The sequence below is a fragment of the Citrus clementina genome, unplaced genomic scaffold (genome assembly GCF_000493195.1).
Source record: "Citrus clementina cultivar Clemenules unplaced genomic scaffold, Citrus_clementina_v1.0 scaffold_4, whole genome shotgun sequence".
In the NCBI taxonomy this organism is placed as follows: Eukaryota; Viridiplantae; Streptophyta; class Magnoliopsida; order Sapindales; family Rutaceae; genus Citrus; species Citrus x clementina.
In genome coordinates, this window is record NW_006262274.1 from 20717751 (window position 1) to 20737714 (window position 19964).

At 35.4% G+C, this 19964-nt stretch overlaps 3 protein-coding genes across 6 annotated transcripts; 1 reads left to right on the forward strand and 2 right to left on the reverse strand.

Annotated features, from left to right (window-relative positions):
* Positions 1-374: 374 nt before the first annotated feature.
* Positions 375-5647, forward strand: LOC18044204 (magnesium transporter MRS2-5). 3 transcript variants are annotated; one of them, XM_006437857.2, is made up of 7 exons: positions 375-723; positions 1140-1773; positions 2272-2342; positions 2882-3010; positions 3093-3428; positions 3792-3839; positions 3939-5647. In XM_006437857.2, the coding sequence occupies exons 2-7, from the start codon at positions 1341-1343 to the stop codon at positions 4167-4169; spliced, it is 1248 nt and encodes a 415-aa protein (XP_006437920.1). In that variant the 5' UTR covers positions 375-723; positions 1140-1340; the 3' UTR covers positions 4170-5647. The 3 variants fall into 3 exon arrangements, with proteins under 3 accessions (XP_006437920.1, XP_006437921.1, XP_024041591.1); XM_006437858.2 differs by having other exon boundaries at positions 375-689; XM_024185823.1 differs by having other exon boundaries at positions 375-689; positions 4098-5647.
* A 620-nt stretch (positions 5648-6267) lies between these two features.
* LOC18043298 (probable inactive purple acid phosphatase 1) lies at positions 6268-12338 on the reverse strand. Its single transcript, XM_006437860.2, has 13 exons — positions 12267-12338; positions 11654-11836; positions 11310-11401; positions 11103-11169; positions 10865-10987; positions 10202-10294; positions 9860-9989; positions 9331-9412; positions 8786-8918; positions 8169-8374; positions 7932-8057; positions 7266-7575; positions 6268-6749 (listed from the first exon to the last, which is right to left on the reverse strand). The coding sequence occupies exons 1-13, from the start codon at positions 12288-12290 to the stop codon at positions 6444-6446; spliced, it is 1875 nt and encodes a 624-aa protein (XP_006437923.2). The 5' UTR covers positions 12291-12338; the 3' UTR covers positions 6268-6443.
* A 694-nt stretch (positions 12339-13032) lies between these two features.
* LOC18043299 (probable inactive purple acid phosphatase 1) lies at positions 13033-19098 on the reverse strand. Of its 2 annotated transcripts, XM_006437861.2 has the most exons (13): positions 19054-19098; positions 18657-18839; positions 18288-18379; positions 18073-18139; positions 17860-17982; positions 17111-17203; positions 16860-16989; positions 16263-16344; positions 15600-15732; positions 14915-15120; positions 14692-14817; positions 14077-14386; positions 13033-13604 (listed from the first exon to the last, which is right to left on the reverse strand). In XM_006437861.2, exons 2-13 carry the CDS (start codon positions 18825-18827, stop codon positions 13299-13301), a joined length of 1839 nt encoding a protein of 612 aa, XP_006437924.1. In that variant the 5' UTR covers positions 18828-18839; positions 19054-19098; the 3' UTR covers positions 13033-13298. The 2 variants fall into 2 exon arrangements, with proteins under 2 accessions (XP_006437924.1, XP_024041590.1); XM_024185822.1 differs by lacking the exon at positions 19054-19098 and having other exon boundaries at positions 18073-18119; positions 18657-18749.
* Between the last annotated feature and the right edge of the window lie 866 nt (positions 19099-19964).

Sequence of the window (19964 nt, forward strand, 5' to 3'; positions counted from 1 at the left end):
TCCAATATTATTGAGCTATGTTCTTGACTATATATCCTCTATTATTTAGTTTAGAGAAAAAACGTGAAGCGAAGCTGTGCTGTGGTGGCAGTACATGAAACCAATCCCATATATCTTCAGTTTACGCTTTGCAACACTAATGATCTCCGAGAACTGAAGCTATTTTGAATCTTTGGTTTCTGGCCTTTGCTTATTCATGTTATAAGTGGATCCATTACACATGTAGGCTTGGGCCTCTGTTAATGGGCCTGACATCCAAGCCTGGTTTTATTTGTAATTTCACTAGATGCCCTTGTCTTTACTGTGGTAAACTGATGTCGGGTTTGGTGTAAATCTTAAGTTGTAGAATATAGATGATGTAAGCAGCAAAGAAGCACGCCTTTCTACTGCGTTAGAAAAGTAAAATTCATACGCAAACAGATTGGGATTGACGATTAGAATTAAAAAAGAAAACGAAAGAAAGGAAAATGGAAAATACAAACTGTTGATTATATGAGCATTAGTTTAGACAGGAACACGTTGGAAAGATGTGTCGTGGTGGCACATGAAACCAAAGCCATATATCTTCAGGTTACTTGTGTCCTTCAACAGGAAAAGCAAGCTTTGCTATCTTCAGGTTACTTGTGTCCTTTAACAGAAAAGCAAGCTTTGCAACACTATCTTTGAGAATCTGAAGCTATTTCGAACTGGTGCAATTCTTGTGCTTTTTCTTTTTTGGGCCATGTAGGATTCTTTGCTTATTCATGTTCTTGGTTCCTTTAATTTACTTGGTCTGTGTTTGTCAAATTGTTATGCAATTAATATTGTTGAGTGTAGTAAGACCATGAAATGCTCTTAGGTCCATGATACCTAATCACTAGACTTTTTGAAGATATCGCACCGAATGAGTTAATCTTTATTTGGGTTTGAGTTACTATACCCAAATTTTGACTTTCAATTCAGGGGAGTGTTATTTTCTCTTTTTAATCAAACACTGAGATATCCCTTTGCATTCTCAAATTATGTTTAACTAGTTAAAAGAGTAAAGTTTTGATTGATACCTTCATTAATCAAGCTGATTGCTTTCCGTTGAGCAGTGTCATCTTTCAATTATGAATTGATTGAAGGTTTCTTTCTCATATACAATATATAATTTTCAGGTTTCACTTCAGAAATGCACAAAGATCATGGATAACATTAGCATCAATAGATGTGGTTCTATAAGCTTTCAGTTTCCATCTCATGCAAACAATGTTGGGATGTTCAAAGAGTAGCATTTTGCAATCCGTTAATGTGTACTTATATGTTAACCTTTTGCGAAACTTTGGCTTGGTATCTGAAGAAGGAAATTTTGAAATCCAATGGGCGAATCAAGGGGTCCTTTTCTTCGTGCCTTTATTCCTGGATCAACATCCTCTGATGATACTGGAAGGCTTAACCTAGATGCAAGAGGAAATCGCGGGTCCCATTCTGTAGGCACAAAGAATAGAGGTCATGCAAGTCGTTCTTGGATAAAGATTGATCAGGATGGAAACTTTGAGATTCTGGAGCTCGATAAGACTACCATTATGAGACATTGTTCTCTTCCAGCCAGGGATTTACGGCTTTTGGACCCTTTGTTCATTTATCCATCAACTATATTAGGACGGGAGAAGGCTATTGTTGTCAGTCTTGTACAGATCAGGTGTATAATCACAGCCGATGAGGTTATTTTAATGAATTCCTTGGATGGATGTGTCGTTCAGTACTATTTGGAATTGTGCAAACGCCTACAGACAAATAAGGATCAAGCTGGTAAAACGCTGTCTCTAGATGAAGCTTTGAAATTTTATTAATAGTTTGGTTTCACGTGCTTTCTGTGAGTTTCTGAAAAAGGACAGAAGGAAAAACTCCAATATGCCTTTCAAATAACTTTTTGTTATCCACGCCACTTGCCCTCAAAATTTTGGTTGAAGAGTAAGAATGAATGCTATCATATAACCTGCATCAGCTTCCTTCCTCAGCCCTCTTCCATTATGAAGAAGCCATATTTGAAATAGTGTTCTTTTTTTCCCCCCAAATGTATTTTCTTTATGTTTGGTGCATCTCATGAATCTGTGCCAAAGACTAAGACTTGCAATGACTACATCAATGTATCTGTCAACATGATAAGTTGTTTAACACAAGTGTATAAAGCCAAACTTTTGTGTATGCTAAACTGGTTCTTTAGATATACAGCAAAACATTTTATTATCTTCTCGTAGTAGTGCTTATCTGGATAAACTGCTTACAATGTGTGACAATTTGATTCAGATGACCTGCCATTTGAATTTAGGGCACTGGAGCTCGCTTTGGAATTAACTTGCATGTCTCTTGATGCTCAGGTATGCTTTAGTCTGCATTACTAGCTAATTATGGGATTCCTGAAATAAATAGCTCCAACTCAAACATAGCATTGTTTGAATCCATGCACATCTTTGCATACTCAGCTTGCATCAAGTCTCAACACAGTCAAAACTTATGCCATTCAAATCACTTTTGCTTCAACTCTGTGTAATTCACGTTATCTGTTATTCAACTGCCTCTACACTTTTTATTTTTTAAGCAAAGAGACATTACATAAGAATTTAGATATTATAGAATAATTAGTTCCCAGCATCTCCCACTCAATCAATAACATGCAAGGTTGTGACAGGGAGTTGAATTGTGGACTTGGTAAAGTGTGCATTCTGGAAAATGATTCGGTGGACTACCAAAAAGAAAAATTGATATTTTATTGGTATCTTCAATAAATATATCTGATGTAAAAAGACTAAATAGTAATCACGTCATGAAAACTATGAAAGGACTGCCAGCCAGTTTGAAACATGAATTGTTGTCATAACTAAATCCCGTTCTAATGAGTGAGTGCACAATTTGATAGGTCAAAGAACTGGGTATGGAGATATATCCAGTACTTGATGAACTAGCATCATCTATTAGCACTCTTAATCTGGAACATCTCCGTAGATTAAAAGGCCACCTCCTGGCATTGACCCAACAAGTTCAGAAGGTAAACTAATCTTATCCTCTTAGGAAATTTCTTTGTTTCCCTCCAGTTATCCTCTATATAATTGTTTAGATTCGGTTTTCAGGTCCATGATGAGATAGAGCATCTCATGGATGATGATGGTGACATGGCTGCGATGTACCTTACAGAGAAGAAACAAAGGCTGGACTCTTCAAGTGACGGATATACTCAGACTAATATTTCAAGTTTGGACAGGGTGGTTTCAAAATCAGCTCCTGTTTCACCAGTGGGGTCAATCAGTGGAGCTCAGAAATTGCAAAGGGCTTTTAGCAGTATCGTGACTTCAAAACATGGAAGCTTAATTAGTTCATCTAGCAACAGGGAAAATGTTGAACAACTTGAAATGCTACTGGAAGCATACTTTGTTGTTGTTGACAATACACTCAGCAAGTTGTTATCGGTAAGACTGTAAGAAACAACTGACCTTATTATACAATGTGTTAAGTCCTTTCGAATTTGTATGGTTGGCAGTTTACCATATTTAGTATTTCTTGCAACTTGACTTTCTTATGATTGTTTGAGGCATGTGATAGCACAGTTTTCTAACATTTAGCTTGGGTATTTTTTTGCTGCTAATTTTGTCGTTCCTATTTGAAGGTTTCTTATGTTCATCCATTCGTAATTGAGTGTCTGGCTCTTTGTTTAATTTTGTGTGTATTTAAGAGTAGACTCTCTTAAAATAAGGTCATTGGAGAATCGCAAAAATAGTAGTTATTTCATAATCTGGCTGATGCTAAAATACTGATTTTGATCGGTGATGCAGCTTAAAGAATACATTGATGATACAGAAGATTTGATCAACATTAAATTGGTAAGTAGTGATGACAGCTTACAGATTTGGTGGTGATTTCTTTATTTTCTTGAAGTATTTAAGTTTGATTAGCAATGGTCTTTCCTCTTCTGTGAACAGGGTAATGTTCAGAATCAATTGATTCAATTTGAGTTGCTTCTTACTGCGGCAACTTTTGTGGCTACAATATTTGCAGTTGTAACTGGAGTATTTGGAATGAACTTGAAAGCATCAGTTTTTGATTACCCATCAGCATTTAACTGGGTTTTGGTTATAACAGGTCTTGCAGGTTGCCTATTGTACTTCTCGTTCTTGTTCTATTTTAAACACAAGAAAGTCTTTCCATTGTAAACCGATTACCGCAAACTGCTTTATTGAAGGTCAATGATGGTATCCTGCATATTATTTATAACCAAGAGTCATTGTCGTTATAGTATTCATCTATAAAAGTTTCGCTTTCCTGGGAGGTAGATTCTACTTTGCCATGGTAGTCCCTCCAAGAGACTATGCTTTCCATTTCCAGTGAATGCAATCTCCTCTGGCTATTTTCAAGGGCTGTCTCAAGTTCCATGATCCGCTTTTCAAGCCTTGATTGAATGACTTTGTGAAGACGCAAGCTTAACTCCTGAGGTGACCCAGCATACTTTGTTTCATCTGGATGATCGGTTGATGTCTCGGTCACATCATTATCTGGATAAGATAAACTGCCAGCTTCATCATTGGCCTTGTCTAGTTTAAGATCACCATGGACAACATCTGTGACTACACAGGATCCCGCTGGAAAAAGAAAAAAAATGATTGTCGAATTCTGAATTTGTTTCAGACAGAAAAAAACAGGGTTATTTGATCATAAACTATCCTAGTTATGTCAATAAACTTACCTCCATAGAGTCAGAAATTGTTTCGAAGCTAGATTTCTTCATGTTTAGCTCTAATCTATCCAGTTCTGCAACAAGCTCTGCCTCAATTTTACTAAAATTGCCTCAGATTTCTCTTCCTTTTGATCATCTGGTTCTTCGCCAACAGGTTTGTTATGTACATGCAATTCTTGTTCGGTGTATAGTGCATATGGTGTGCCACTTAATGATTGGTGTTTTTTTGTTCCCAAGACTTCCAAATCTTCATCAGCAATCTCTTTTATGTTCATCAAATCGTTCATCTCAAGCTCTTCTTGCAAGTCTTGAACCAAGTTCTCGGTCTCCGTTATCAGTGCATTCATATTTTCCACTTTACTTCTGTTAGTAATTATAGTAGACATAATACCAACAGAGATGCCTAGGAAGAAACTGAACTTTGCATTGTGAAACCCTGGCAAGAGTGCAGCTATTAAAGCTTCACTAACATTGAAAGAGGAAGAGATCATACGATCATACAAATCATATGTATTGTAGAAACTATTCTCATTCCCATGATAGCTACTCCTAATATGCCCAGATGCATCAGAAAGGTTAATCTTCCCCTGCATTCCATTTCCAATTACTCGAAAATTTTCATTATCTGCCAACACTTGAGAAAAACTTGTTACTGAGAGCAAGTTTAAGTTTTCATTATTCTCCCCTTGCCTTTGACTGTTATTACTAATTGTAACTCCGCTAAAATCTTCTTCATGTAATAAAAAGCCATCTCTGTCATGTTTGCCAGCTAATCTCCAGAAGGGATTGGTTTGATCTTGTTTTCGCTGCAGCAAGTTCCTGGGTTCAGGTTGCTCATCTATTGAATACAAGGATAAAGATTCTGATGAGCTTTCTGTTTCTTTGGATGTCAAGTTCCGCCAGGACTTGGCTACGTACCCTGCACCAGTTGCTGCTGCAACCGCCCATAAATCCATATCCTCTCTTGAGTCTCTTCTTCAGGAGATACACACTAACCCAGAGTATTTTGTTTCAGACAGCAACTGAGTAACCCCAGACCCGAAAGCAAAAAATATCCAAGCTTCCAGGCCACGTAAATGAATGGATCATAAAATGCCCAAAAAGCTACGGAGAACATAGAAAGAAGAACTGACAGTTAATTTAGTACATTCCGAATGAAACCGAGCTCGTCATCAACAATTTTCAAGAGAATTTGGTAAAAGTTAAAAGAACTAGTCTATCTCTGTCCTAAGGTATATAACAGTATAAAATTTTGAAAACCTTATGCTTGGCAGTTGGCACAAAGTATCTGTTTTGACATCTCGAGCCACAAGATTTAGGATGCCGACAGAGAAACAAACAAGTAGAAAATATATGGTTAAGGTCCATCCCTCTGTTATCCACATTTTACACAAGGACCAAATTCTGGCCTAAACATTCAGAATTTCTGCCATGCTGCTCTACTTTATATTCTTGTCCTCATAGGACATCTTTTTTTCCATTGTATCATAATATCTGGTAATAAAATAAAAATATACACAATGGAATCAATTTCATTGCATGAAATTACAATTCACGTCATATCATTACATGAAAGAATGAACTTCCACTCGGAGTACAATTTAAAACTATTCACAAAATAAAGCTTTGTAGGCCTTTAGATATGAAAATAAAGTAAACCACAATTGAATTATGGAATGGGAACACGGAAATATATGAATGAAATTCAGCAAGAATGTTTATTATAAAAAGTTTATTCTAACCCATGCATGAATTAGGATGCAAGGGTCGTGCTCGGGCAACTGCCCACAGTGCAGGCTAATATGTCTCTATAATCACGGGATATTCTAAAAGAGTCATAAACCTTCCCATCACTGCTCTTCTTATACTCAAACAATAGATTTGAATGATCAAATGCAGTAAGTTTAACGAATCCATAATCATAGTCTCTATATAAACTCCAAGTCGTTTGGAGAGGGGTAAATTCTGCAAGGCCTGCTCCTCCTCCACCAGCCACTACATGTATTGTGCCATTCAGCGTGCCCTTATAATAATTCTTCTCTTTGTTGGTGCAAATATTCTGTGGCAGCAGAATATTGACAGTTCAGTTGTTAGCTAAGAGAACTGTAATTTTTAAACCTTGATTTTCAATAACTGAAATGAAAAGCAATAAAGAAAACTAAAGGGAACATTTACATACATGACTAGGTCACATTCAAACTTAAAAGCATAAAGGCAGCCATATTCTGTAATTTCTCTCTCTCTTTTTTTGGTTGTTTAAGCCCTAATGGAAAAAAAAACCAATGGTGGAATGTGGAAAAGACAAATATGAGTTGCTTTGGAGTTTTTCCCTATTCGCATTTTCCATTTGGCTGAGATAAAATACCTTATAAATAGTCGAATGCCATCATAATTCAGCTTATCAGAAAACAAATGAGGCAAAGAAAATGATATCTGTTTCTTTGACATTAGCTAAAACTGAATTAGTAACTGATTTCTATTTCTTTGAAATTAGCTTAAACTGAATTCCTTAGTAGGCAAAAATGCGGCAACAAAACAGTGCATAGTTCTTCAGTGCTTCAAATTGGAATAATACCTGGTATATAGGACATGTCCTTTCATAATTGTGCACATGGCCATAGATGGCAATGTCAACCTTGTACTTCTGCCAGAGTTTTTGAAGACTTTCTCTCCCCATCGGCTCTGCAAATGATCCGTCTACGGCATAGAATATACCAGAAGAATAGCCAAGAACCCTATGTGCAAGAAAGATCAACCATGGTTGCTTTTGCCTGTCAACAGATGCCAGGCAATGCTCGATGAACTTGTATTGCTCAGTTCCCTCTCTCCAATCATGTTCAGTGTCAGCTACACAAAATCGGAACATGCCATAGTCGGTAGAGTACCTGGTAATAAAAATTATGACTTTAATCAATATATCCCACAACATAAGGAAACAAGTTGACAAAGCAAATTAAGAAATAAAAGAATAATCTGTTAGGTCCTTTTGTATTAGTTCTCACAGATTATTATGCTTGCAAATAATCTCAGACACTGAATCCTATATGATTAAGTGTTGTTTGCATTTGTTACAGTATAAGTAGAATAAATTATGTCATTAAAAATTATGATGTAACTAGGTGTTGTCAAGGTCAAAAACCAAAAAAAGGGTCAAAGTAAAATATGAAATTCTTACAAAAGATATTGTAACATTGTGGAATGCTAATTAAATTGATGATTTTTTCCTGAAAAATCCCCATACCAGAATTTAGCCCTGTTCTCAGCAGGGACATAAAACATAGTCTCTGCCAACACACCGCATTCTCCACCAGAATCCTTGTTCCCATAGAAAGATCCTGTTCCCGGCCAGTCACGCTCATGGTTGCCACTGGAAGGAGAAATCACCGATTGCCAATCACCAATTGCCTCATAAGATGAAGTTCAGGACTAGTTTATGCTCCAAGAAACTGCTGAACTACACAAGTAAATTATGACGAACCTGGCAATCATGTATGGCACAGTTGATGCAATTGGTTCAATCTGTGCTGTAAACTGGTCCCACTGGGAAATGTATCCATTTGCATAACATATGTCTCCAATGTGGAAAACTATGTCAATGTTCTTCAAGTCTTGAATAAGCTGTCCGGTGGTGTTAAGAGAAGCATACTGGAAGTCATTATATTCATTAGAACCATCAGCTTCATCCTGAAACGTGAAACATGAACAAATTGCACATAAGAAGATGCTGAAACACGGAGAAAGACCTTTAAAGAGAGTACAAAATGCGTATGGTACTCTATGTATACTTAAAAGTTTCGACAAACACAACTCGCCCTTCGTTAAATACCAAAAATAGCTATGCTAATAACCTTGATGGTTATCATGAATACATTGCCAGATGAAAAGCAAAATCAAATAATATTTTAGAGATGATTAGTTTAAGCAAGAATAACGAGTATAATATTGAGAATAATAACAAAAGGGTATGTTAATGCTCATTCAAATGTATGGATAACCTCATGCGATATTACTTATAACAAAATAGAGCTGTCAATAGAGTAGATCTTATCAGTGCCACCAATTGACATAATTTAAATGTTCTATAACAGTTCAGACCTTTCCCATGTCACCGAAAATGACTACACGTTGCAAAGAATTTTGACCGGGATAAGGAGATGCTTTAAACTGGTATTCCGAACTCCAAATATAAGTGCTGTTGAACAATCTATGCCCAACTTTGTAGGTGTACCTACATAAGAAAAAAGAACAATAGTCAAAGGCATACAATATGTTAAAGTTCCATGTGCTGCAAAAGGCTGATGAAAATCTTCTAAACACAGTGCTAAATTAATATTTAATGATTGTATTCAATGGTAAAGATCTGACTTTAAGATAGCCATGTACTATTGGATTGCTGCGTAAGAGAGAGCAAATAGATCCAGAGCTTAATTGTGACTTGCCTAACATCAGAACAGACTTTCAAATCAACAAAATATGAATGTTATTGCATTTCAACAATTATTTCTGGGAAAGTATAAAGTTTCCGCTGATTAAATTTCAAATAAAACCATGAAAAATTCAGCATACTGCAACGAAATATAGATAAGCGTCCATTAATTAAGTTAAATCAGCATCATGCACTAATATAAGATGCAGCATACATTGCATTGGGCCACAACTCCTTCAGAAAACTGGTGTGTATGTACCCAGGATCACGCCATCCCACTGTCCGTGCTGGTGCACCTGTGCATCAAAATTTGATATTAGTCATCTTCCTTGGGCAAAAGGGCCCAGGAAAAAACTTTAGGGTGACTTTACCCAACGTAGAAAACAAAAGGCCACAAAATCCATTGTACTCAGTTACTTTTTTAACTTGGGGAAGCCTTACTGATTTAAAAAATAGCAAAGAAGTAACATTCAGTAACACTTACAGTTATAGAATATCATTTTAGAGAACAATCAAATTATTAGCTTGCAATATACTTTGAAACTAAGTCTTCAGGATAAGATGCAGAAAGCATCAGAATTTACATTATGTACAGCAGACTATTTTCTATTTAATATCCACTGCTATAAATGCATTTAATTCATAATTTAACAACAGTTTGACATTTTTAAGTTATGGAAATTCCAGTTAACTCCCAGGTACATCTTTTGGGTGAAAATTTAAAAGGCAGAGAAGTTACACACCACACATACTCCCACGGTCAAATGTCAGTGTTCCAGCTGGGGAATGTGTACGATCACCTCCTTTTCGGCCCCATTGGACGAACGCTTCTGCTTCATTTATTCCATAACCACTTGTCCAAGTTACTGTCATCTGCATTTAAAAATATTGTCAGCTTTAAAGTGAAATAACGATGAACATCGTTGGTAACATTCAAGTCCAGTTTGCTGGTGGACTTTTGAATTGAACAGCGTGTCAATGTAGAGATAAATGATTGTAGAACTTTTAACATGTTGAAAGTAATCTCAAATTACATGACCTAAATTTCAAGAGTTTTGATAATTACAATAAAAAATTGAACTTACTTCATTCCATGTTTTTCCTTGTGCCAAGCGTGGGTAAACTGGTGCATTCGGATTTGTGAAAGCTATTTTATTTGACACTGCAACCAGCTTTGGCTATTATCATAACAAAAGGAAAAACAAAAAAATTATAGCAAGAGGATAAGTAAACAAATTGAATCTTTCAGATGTAAAGATAGTACTGTAACAGTGATAAGTCATTAATATCAAATGATAGAATATTATTTTAAGAGATGAAGAAAGACAAACTGGGTTGATGTTGAGAACAATAGAAACAGTCCTCCATAATATTTCATCAAACTTAGTATAAGAAAAACAAGATGAGGAAAATAAGACAAAGATTAGCATAGACCAAACCATTAATGGTTTCATTTGGATCAGGATGAAGGTTCTAGAAGGATAAGAGGAAGGTCAGAAGTTATATATTGGTCAAATCAAAGTCAAAAATATGGATTGCGCTTGTAATCTATCAACCAGTTACAAAAATATTATTTCTCTGTGCAATCGCTAAGCATCTCAACAAATTCCTTTAATAAAGAAAATAATTGACAGGCCAACTAAATAAATCATTGTTTCTTCACAATTTGGGTATCTAAGGGGTAAAATCATTAGGAAAAATTCGGATAACCATATAAATTATGAAGAAAACAACAGTTAGGAGCGTACTTTTACCAAACCACCAGAAAATAGTGCAACAGAGAAGTCTGATCTCTGGTTAATCAACATAAGCTTCAATGATCCTTTGCCTGTACCTTTGTACTGAGGGCTAGAATAGTTTGCATACTGATACTGTCAAGAGAAATAAGGTAGTTAAGGATTGATATAGGAATTCCAGCAAACAATCACTTAAAACCAGGATAAGAAAGAAGGTAAAAGAGTTGTGGCAAAGAAGCATAATGCAAACCTTAATTGGTGCAGAACACAACAGTGGCGGATTAACACTTGGGTTTTCTGCAGAGCAAGTGGATGCACTGGAAATTGTGAAAGATATATGGTTATAATTAGACTAATATTATTCAGCTCAATCAACAAAGACCAACAAGAAACATAAATATATGTATGTCTTATCAACCCGTTATGCATATAAAAAGCAAAGAAATATTTTTTTTACCTGAAATTCGAAGGAGAAAATACTGCAATCCAATCATCAACAGATGGGTTTGGAGAACTATACTCCACTGTCACCCACTCTGAGTTTTGCCCCTGAAACAGTAAAATATATTTTCAGTAAATGCAAAGAAAACTTGTGTTTTTCATGCTTTAGTGTGTTTAAGATTTTCGGTGGTTTGTATTTTGAAGTAGCTTTGACCCAACAGGAGCTTTAACAAATGCTAAAATAATATCTGACTTCATGACCATCAAGAGGTAATCAAATTAATTTTGCTTCTCATGTATGTTCACCAAATGATAAGAAAGAGAAACAAATTAAAGGAACATGGTGTTGCTGAAGCTTACCTTCAATCCAACTACAGCAGGAGAGGCTTTAACATAGGCATTGTCATTAAGAGCATATGTAGCCTTACCAATAGCAATTCTTGAGAGCGGATGACCTCCATGAGAACTTGCTACTTGAAAGGTTCCAAGAACCAATAGAATTCCAAAGAAGATCAATCTCAATTCTCTCATCCTAACAAGTATCTAAAATCAATCAAAAACAGGAAAGATGGTATAAATCGGTAAGAACGTCTTCTGAAACCCAAAACTCAGAATTCAAATCGCAACTTCAAAGCATGATAACAACGGTGAAATAGACCAACTTTTATCATTGCTTATGCCCGGAAAGAAAAAATTTAAAGCAACACGATATCTTTTTCCAATCTACAATCTACTGATGCAATAAAACAGAGGCTGTCGCGAGTCTAAATCCATATTCATAAAATGATAGCTTTGGCCAAGCATCTATCGAGCATAGCTTGGTAAGCTGCGCTGAAGCCGAGATATTAAGATCGCTCGATTTACACCTACAAGTGGGGGAGTCCACTTCTCAACCATATTTTAAATCTAACAAAAAGTTCAGTTATTCTCCAGACACTTGCAAATAATATGAATATAAGTGAGATAAATATACGTGAAACCAGAGTCGTTGGCTCATAAGATGACAAATTACAATTAAACAATCACAGGAGCAACCGTTTGTACACCAAGAAACAAATTCTTACTTAGTATGTTGTACACAGTTCTCATTCGTCTGACTGATAGAAAAATGACAAATAACCAACTGGCTATTTAAAGAAGTTGATGAAAAAATAATAATATAACAAAACAAATAACAATGGTACTGAGTAGTGAACACGGAGTGCTGACCAAGTGGAATGTATTAATGAAAGAAGATGACGAATCAGGCAGAAGTTATTACTGAGATCGGATGAAGTCGGTACTTTCAAATACCGATCATTTCAAGTACTATCGAATGTAGCACCAGATCCGAAAGACAGTAAGCCGTTTCTTTCTTACGAAGGAAGGTCTTTTTCAAATATTCTACATCAATCTTTATGTGAAACCAAAGGCACGAGTCCACTAATCGTTTGCTTAAGAAGGAAAGTTAATTCTGTCGCGCGGGCGGGGGGCCACACTAGGTCAACGCTGTTGCCTGCCCAATTGCCAACCAGGCAGTGGGCGCGCGGTTCCAGAAACGTATTTGGGAAATTTTCAATGGTGCCCCTGATTTTTGGCCTAAAATCAGCAGAACCCACAGTTTTGGCTTGTTCTGACGTTTCAATCCACACGGTTGAGGATTAGACAGAAACAATGAAGCATGAAATATTTGTATCCATGGCTGAAGTCCATCGCTCTGTTATCCGAATTCAACACCACGATTTAAATTAAAGCTTAGATATTCTAAATTTTGTACACTTTTATTGAATTTTGTGTACATGAAAATGCCTCTCGTACTACAATCATTACATGGAGGAGGAAAATACCACTCAAGAGTCAAGTCTAGTCGTGTAAGCCACATTTGGAGTTGGAAATATATTTACAAAATCTTGGAGCCCTATAGTATAAACATGAAACCAAAGAAAATAACATATATTAGGATGTCACGATACGAATTGCAATTTTTCACAAGAAATTTTATTAAACCTGTAACCCCTTGCAAAAACTAGGATGCAAGAGTCATGCTCGGGCAACTGTCCACGCTGCAGGCTAATATGTCTCTATAATCCCGGGATATTCTAAAAGAATCGTAAACTTTTCCGTCTCTGCTCTTCTTATACTCGAACAATAGATTTGAATGATCAAGTGCTGTAAGTTTAACAAACCCGTGATCATAATCCCTGTATAAACTCCATGTGGTTTGGAGGGTGGTAAATGGTGAAAGGCTCGCTCCAGCACCACCAGCAGCTATATGTATCGTCCCATTCAGGCTGCCCTTGTAATAGTGCTTCTCTTTATTGGTGCAAATATTCTACAGCAGAAAATTTGACAGCTCAGTTGTTAGCTAAGAGAAGTGTAGCTTCCAAAGCATGATTTGTGACTATGGGTGTTATAGATAATTGTCCAATCCATAATTAAACATGATGCCACTGTGGAAACGAAAGATCATGACCAAAAATGATAGGAGAATTGACGTACAAAAATATGTTCACACATTCAAAGCATAAAAAAGGGCATAAGCATGTTATAAAAACTACTAAGATCTAGTTTAAAGACCCGACGGAGAAAACAACTGACGGTGGTATGAGAAAGGATGAACACATTAGTGCTTTTCCACTCTGTCCAAATAAAGCAGATCACATTTTTCCTCTCTGTTCTCTTAACTCATAAATGGTCGAACGTCATATTTTCATAATTTCGCTTATCAGAAGGCAGAGATGCAAAATGTAGCAAAGAAACAAGGTGTAGTAGCTTCATCAATGCTTTTTAAATTGGGATAATACCTGGTATATGGGACATATCCTTTCATAATTGTGCACGTGACCAAAAACAGCAATATCAACCTTATACTTCTGCCAGAGTTTTTGAAGACTCTCCCTCCCCATTGGTTCAGCAAATGATCCTTCTACAGCATAGGATAAATCAGAAGAATATCCAAGAACCCTATGCGCCAGGAATATCAACCATGGTTGCTTTTGCCTGTCAACAGATGCTAGGCAGTGCTCAATGAATCTGTATTGCTCGGTTCCCTCTCTCCAATCTTGTTCTGTATCAGCTATACAAAATCTGAACATGCCATAGTCCGTGGAGTACCTGGAAATAAAATTAAAAAATTTCAACATTAGATGCCACAGAACCATGAGACAAATGAGTGAAAGAAACTAAGAAAGAACAGAAAAATCTATCTAGATCCTTTCAACTTATCAATATTTTGCATATTATAAACGAAATAAATTGGGGCAAAAATAATAAGATCATGGTACTATAAAGTGATTAATCAAAGGTGTAAACAAAATAACCTCCATCGACAGTTGAATTAAATAACGAAATTCTTACAATAGATCCTATAGCATTATAAACCAAATTAAGTTGATAATTTTTCACCCAAATCCCCATACCAGAACTTAGCCCTGTTCTCAGTTGGGACATAGAACATGTTCTCAACCAACACACCGCATTCTCCACCAGAATCCATGTTTCCATAGAAAGAACCTGTTCCCGGCCAATCACGCTCATGGTTACCACTGGAAGGAGAAATCACCAATTACAACGTAAGATCAAGTTTAGGACCAGTTAATGCTGTGCCAAGCTGGCGAGCTAAATAAGTGAATTATGACAAACCTTGCAATCATATATGGCACAGTTGATGCAATTGGCTCAATTTGTGCTGTAAACTGGTCCCACTGTGAGATGTAGCCATTTGCATAACATATATCTCCAATGTGGAAAACTATATCAATTTTCTTCAAGTCTTGAATAAGCTGTCTAGTAGTGTTAAGAGAACCACGCTGGAAGTTGTTGTATTCATTAGAACCATCAGCTTCATCCTGCAACATGAAAGATTAAACAAACTACTGCACAAACTGCATTTAAGTTGGAATTTGCTATTTGGAATAAATTCTGTCATAATCTTTAAACATATCATCAAACCAATTTAAACATAAGGTGATATTGAAACAGAGAGAAATACCTTCGAAGAAAGAGGAATAAAAGATTATACTGCATGAGATTTACTCATTATTCAACAAAAACAGTTCACACTATCATCAGAAAGCTAAAATAGATTTGCATATTCACCTTAAATGGTTATCGTGATTACATTGTTGGATGTGAATTAAAATCTTTTTTTAATGAGTGATTAGTTCAAGCATTATTGACAGCGACAAATCTACACATATGCACACACTCATTCACATGGATAGTAACCTGATGCAGTAATACATTTAACAAATTTAGATTTCAGTATCTCAGATCTCATCAGTGCCACTAGTTGACATTATTTTAAATTTTCTAAGATAGTTCAAACCTTTCCCATGTCGCCAAAAATTATTACTTGCTGCAAAGAATCTTGACCAGGATAAGGAGATGCTTTAAACTGATACTCTGAAGTCCAAATATATGTACCATTGAACAATCTATGGCCCAGCTTGTAAGTGTACCTGCATAAGAGAAAGGAAAAATTGAGAAAAGCAGATAAATATGTTGAGTTTATTGTACTGCTAAAAGATTGGCAGAAATCATCTAAACATGGTGCAAATTTAATTCCCAGCAATTATATTTGATAGTAAAACTCATCAGCTTCACACTTCGATTCAATCCTTTTAAGAGAGATATAATATTGGATTGTTCCACAATAGAGAGGAAATAGTTCCAGAGCCTAATTGTGATTTGCCTAAAACCAAAAATGAATTTCAATTGAACAATACATAAAGGTTATTTCGGCCAAAGGGTAAAGTTTCTGCTAATAAAATTTGAAAAAAAAAACCCCAGTGTATTCTGCATATTGTACTGAAATACTAGCAACCAAGTGATACTATTTTATCTGCTTTTCTCAGTATATATTTTTTCTTCTCAAAAAAAAAAAAAGTGATACTATTTTTTATAATAACTTTAAAGATAGTATCAACTTGTATAAGAAGTTTAACACACCTACAATCAACATCATAAATTAGCATAAGATGTAACCTACATTGCATTGGGCCACAACTCCCTCAAAAAGCCGGTGTGTATGTAGCCGGGATCACGCCATCCCACCGTCCTTGCTGGTGCACCTGTGCTGCTAAATTTGATATTAATCATCCATCTTATACAAACGTGTCCGGGCATAACTTTTGGGTGATTTTCCCAGCGAAGAAAACCAAACAGCCACAAAATCCACTGTACTTAGTTATGAGAAGCCTTAGTTAATTTTGTAACTATAAGAAGCCTTATCAAGTCAAAAAAGAAAAGCAAAGACAGAAACAATACTCATGCAGTTATAAACACAATTTCAGAGAACAATCAAATGATTAGCCATTTCATTAAGTAATCACATAAGTAATTTATTATTCATGTCGTAACTAATTTTTTTTTTTTGTTTCTCCATCTTTCTAGGATAACATGCATAAAGGATCTCTATTTTCACAACAGAGAAAAGGTTCTATCTGATAACTGATATTCATCGCCATAAATTGCATTAGAATTCATAGTTACGATAATAATGGTTTGTCACTCTTTGTGCAATTTCAGTGAACTCCCAAGCACATCTTTTTTGGATGAAAATTTAAAGGGCTAAGGAACTACGCACCACACATACTCCCACGTCCAAATGTCAGTGTTCCAGCAGGGGAATAGGTCCTATCACCTCCTTTTGGGCCCCATTCCACAAAAGGTTCTGCTTCATTTATCCCATATCCACTTGTCCATGTTACTGTCATCTGAATATGAAGTTGAAAAGTGTTGTCAGCCACAAAAGTTCTACTATGCTCAAAGGAATCATCAAATTACTGGGCCTAATGTGCATGAGTTTGAGATTTACAATGAGAAGTTTTACTTAACTTCATTCCACACTTTTCCTTGTGCCAAACGTGGGTAAACTGGTGCATTTGGATTTGTGAAAGTTACTTTATTTGACACTGCAACCACCTTCGGCTATTACAGCAATAAGAGGAAAAACAAATAAATTATAGCAAGAGTGAAGAATTGGATAAACAGATGCCAGAGAAACAAACTTGCATCCTCCAGGTGAAAATATAGGATAGAAGAAGTCAATAGTATCATATAATACAACAAAATTTAAACAGATGAAGATAGTCAAACTGATATGATGCCGAAAATAGAAGAAACATATTGAGTAAGAACCACATAAAATAGAAGAAACATATTGAGTAAGAACCACAAACATCCCTCCCTCTCATGTATTTCACCACATTTAGTCTGAAAAAACAAGATGAAGAAAATAAAGCAAAGATTTGCAATAATATGTCAGAATAGCCGAGGAGAGGACACCGGTCATGATTAAAACAAAAAAAGATGTTACCACGCAAAATCATCTTCACATAGTGAACCCGAGCAATTAGGTTAATGACTTGCTAAGATAATTCTATCCATCAAGCAGTTAACAGACGCATTATTTCTATAAGACAATTGCTAAGCATCTCAACATGAATTTCCTTCAGTAAAAGGAAAAAAATTATGCAGGCCAACCACCCAAATCTTTGGTTCTTCACAATTTGGTTATCTGGGGATTAATAAGTAGGATTCAGATAACCTTAGGGAGTATGAGGAGAAATCAGTTAGAAACGTACATTTAACAAACCATTGGTAAATAGCACAAAAGAGAAGTCCGATCTTTGGTTAATCAACTGAAGTTTCAATGACCCTTTCCCTGTACTTTTGTACTGAGGACTTGAGTAGTTTGCATACTGAAACTGTCAGGAGAAGTAACATAGTACAACTTCAGCCAAAAGCAAGATAAGAAAGAAGCTGTAGAAGTTGTGACAAAGAAGCACAATGCAAACCTTAATAGGCGCTGAACATAACAGAGGAGGATAAACTCTTGGGTTTTCTGCAGGGCAAGTGGAAGAACTGGAAACAGTGAAACATTTATTATTTGCAATTAGATCCATACAATTGAGTTCAATTATAAAGACCAACAGATAACATACATACATGTACCCCTTTTCAGTACGTGTATTCATTATGCAAGTAATATGAAAAGACATATATGTATTACCTGAAATTGGAGGGAGAAAATACTCCAATCCAATCATCAACTGATGGATTTGGAGAATTATATTCCACTGTCAACCAATCTGAATTTTGCCCCTGAAACAGTTGAAAAATAATTTTAAGCCAAAGCAAAATAAACTTAGATATTTCATTCTTAAGCATATTTAATCTTCTCACTGTTGGTTCTAAGCATAAGGAAGAAACTTTGAGCAATAGAAGTTTCAATAAACATGAAAATGACACTGGATCATCAAATATCCAACTTCACGACCATTAAGTGGTGATCAAATTAATTTTGCTTTTCATATATGTTCACAAAATAATAAGAAAGAGAAACAAAGAAGTGTGCCGCGACTGTAGATCACTAGCTCACTTTCATTCCAAGGATACTGGGAGAGGCTTTAATATAGGCATTGTCATCAAGAGCAAATACAGCCTTATGAATTGCAATCTTTGAGAGCGGTTGATCTTCATGTGAAATTGTTGATCGAAAGGCTCCAAGAACCAACAAGATCCCCAAGAAGATCGATCTCAATTCCCTCATCCCACCAACAATCTAAAATCAATCAAAAACAGATAAAATAATAAGCCGACAAGAACAACTTCATAAACCCAGAACCCAGAGTGCAAGTTGAAACTTCAAAGCAAGTATATTGAAATATATTAATTCTTAAAATTGTAAACTTCAACAAAAGCTAAATTATTCTCGTCCCACTTAAATAATGTAATAAATAGAATCAAGATAAGGTTCGTGAAAAGCAAGGCATTGCCTGATGACTTGTGTACAAAAGCAAACACTCGATATTAATACGACGGGCCTGAGGTTTGGACTTGTTGCAAATAGATGGCGAGAATCTGTTTATTTATAAAAAATCTCTTACTGTCAGTTAATTTTAATATTGACCGTTAGTTGACTATGCAAAGATAATATTGCCCTTAACAATAGTTTATAGACTGACATAACTAAAAAAAAATCTAAAATTGTTAGCGCGAAAAGCACAAATCTTATTTTTTGACAATTTTATCCTTGTCAATTTTAAAGATTTACAATATCATAGGTAAAGATTATGACTATTTTATTTTCAAGTTTTTAATTTTATCTTTCTTGTAGGAACTTTAAGGAAATATCAATAATTTAAAGAGAATTTTTCAAGTTTTTAATTTTATCTTTTTTGTAGGAACTTTAAGAAAATATTAATAATTTAAAGAGGATAAAATAGCTAACAATTTTAGTTTTTTTTAGTTATTTCCGTCTACAAATTATTGTTAAGGATAATATTTTCTTTACACAGTCAACTAACGGTTAATGTTAAAATTAACTGACAGTAAGAGATTTTTTACAAATAAATCAATTCTCACCATCTACTTACAACAAGCCTAAACTTCAGGGGAGGTTTTTAAAAATTACCATTAATATGACAAGCTGAAAAATGACAAATAATCAACTGGGTATTTATTTAAATAAATAATCCGATAACTCCATAAAATAAAGAAAAATAAAAAAGTAACAAGATATGAAAGGAATAGTCAACTCGTCAAGTGTTGCTTCATCGTCCGGGCACGTGGAACGAGGAACAGAAGTAACATGAAATGAAGAGTAACTGTAATTCTAAAACGATTCTTTTAACGGTCATCCAGACCATTTATAAATGTTAGTGGTAAGAAACCAAATAAAAGAGAA

Excerpts from the sequence above, each read along its gene's own strand:
- LOC18043298 (XM_006437860.2), bottom strand. The coding sequence starts at position 12,290 with ATGAGCCAACGACTCTGGTTTCAC. Across the intron at positions 10,988-11,102 it reads TGTGTTCTGCACCAATTAAG|TATCAGTATGCAAACTATTC; the intron begins GTTTGCATTATG and ends TTCTCTTGACAG. Across the intron at positions 7,576-7,931 it reads GAGAACAGGGCTAAATTCTG|GTACTCTACCGACTATGGCA; the intron begins GTATGGGGATTT and ends TTTTATTACCAG.
- LOC18043299 (XM_006437861.2), bottom strand. The coding sequence starts at position 18,827 with ATGAGGGAATTGAGATCGATCTTCTTGGGGATCTTGTTGGTTCTTGGA. Across the intron at positions 18,380-18,656 it reads CCAGTATCCTTGGAATGAAA|GGGCAAAATTCAGATTGGTT; the intron begins GTGAGCTAGTGA and ends CAACTGTTTCAG. Across the intron at positions 16,990-17,110 it reads AAGGAAAAGTGTGGAATGAA|ATGACAGTAACATGGACAAG; the intron begins GTTAAGTAAAAC and ends CTTCATATTCAG.
- LOC18044204 (XM_006437857.2), top strand. The coding sequence starts at position 1,341 with ATGGGCGAATCAAGGGGTCCTTTTCTTCGTGCCTTTATTCCTGGATCA. Across the intron at positions 1,774-2,271 it reads GACAAATAAGGATCAAGCTG|ATGACCTGCCATTTGAATTT; the intron begins GTAAAACGCTGT and ends AATTTGATTCAG. Across the intron at positions 3,840-3,938 it reads ATTTGATCAACATTAAATTG|GGTAATGTTCAGAATCAATT; the intron begins GTAAGTAGTGAT and ends TTCTGTGAACAG.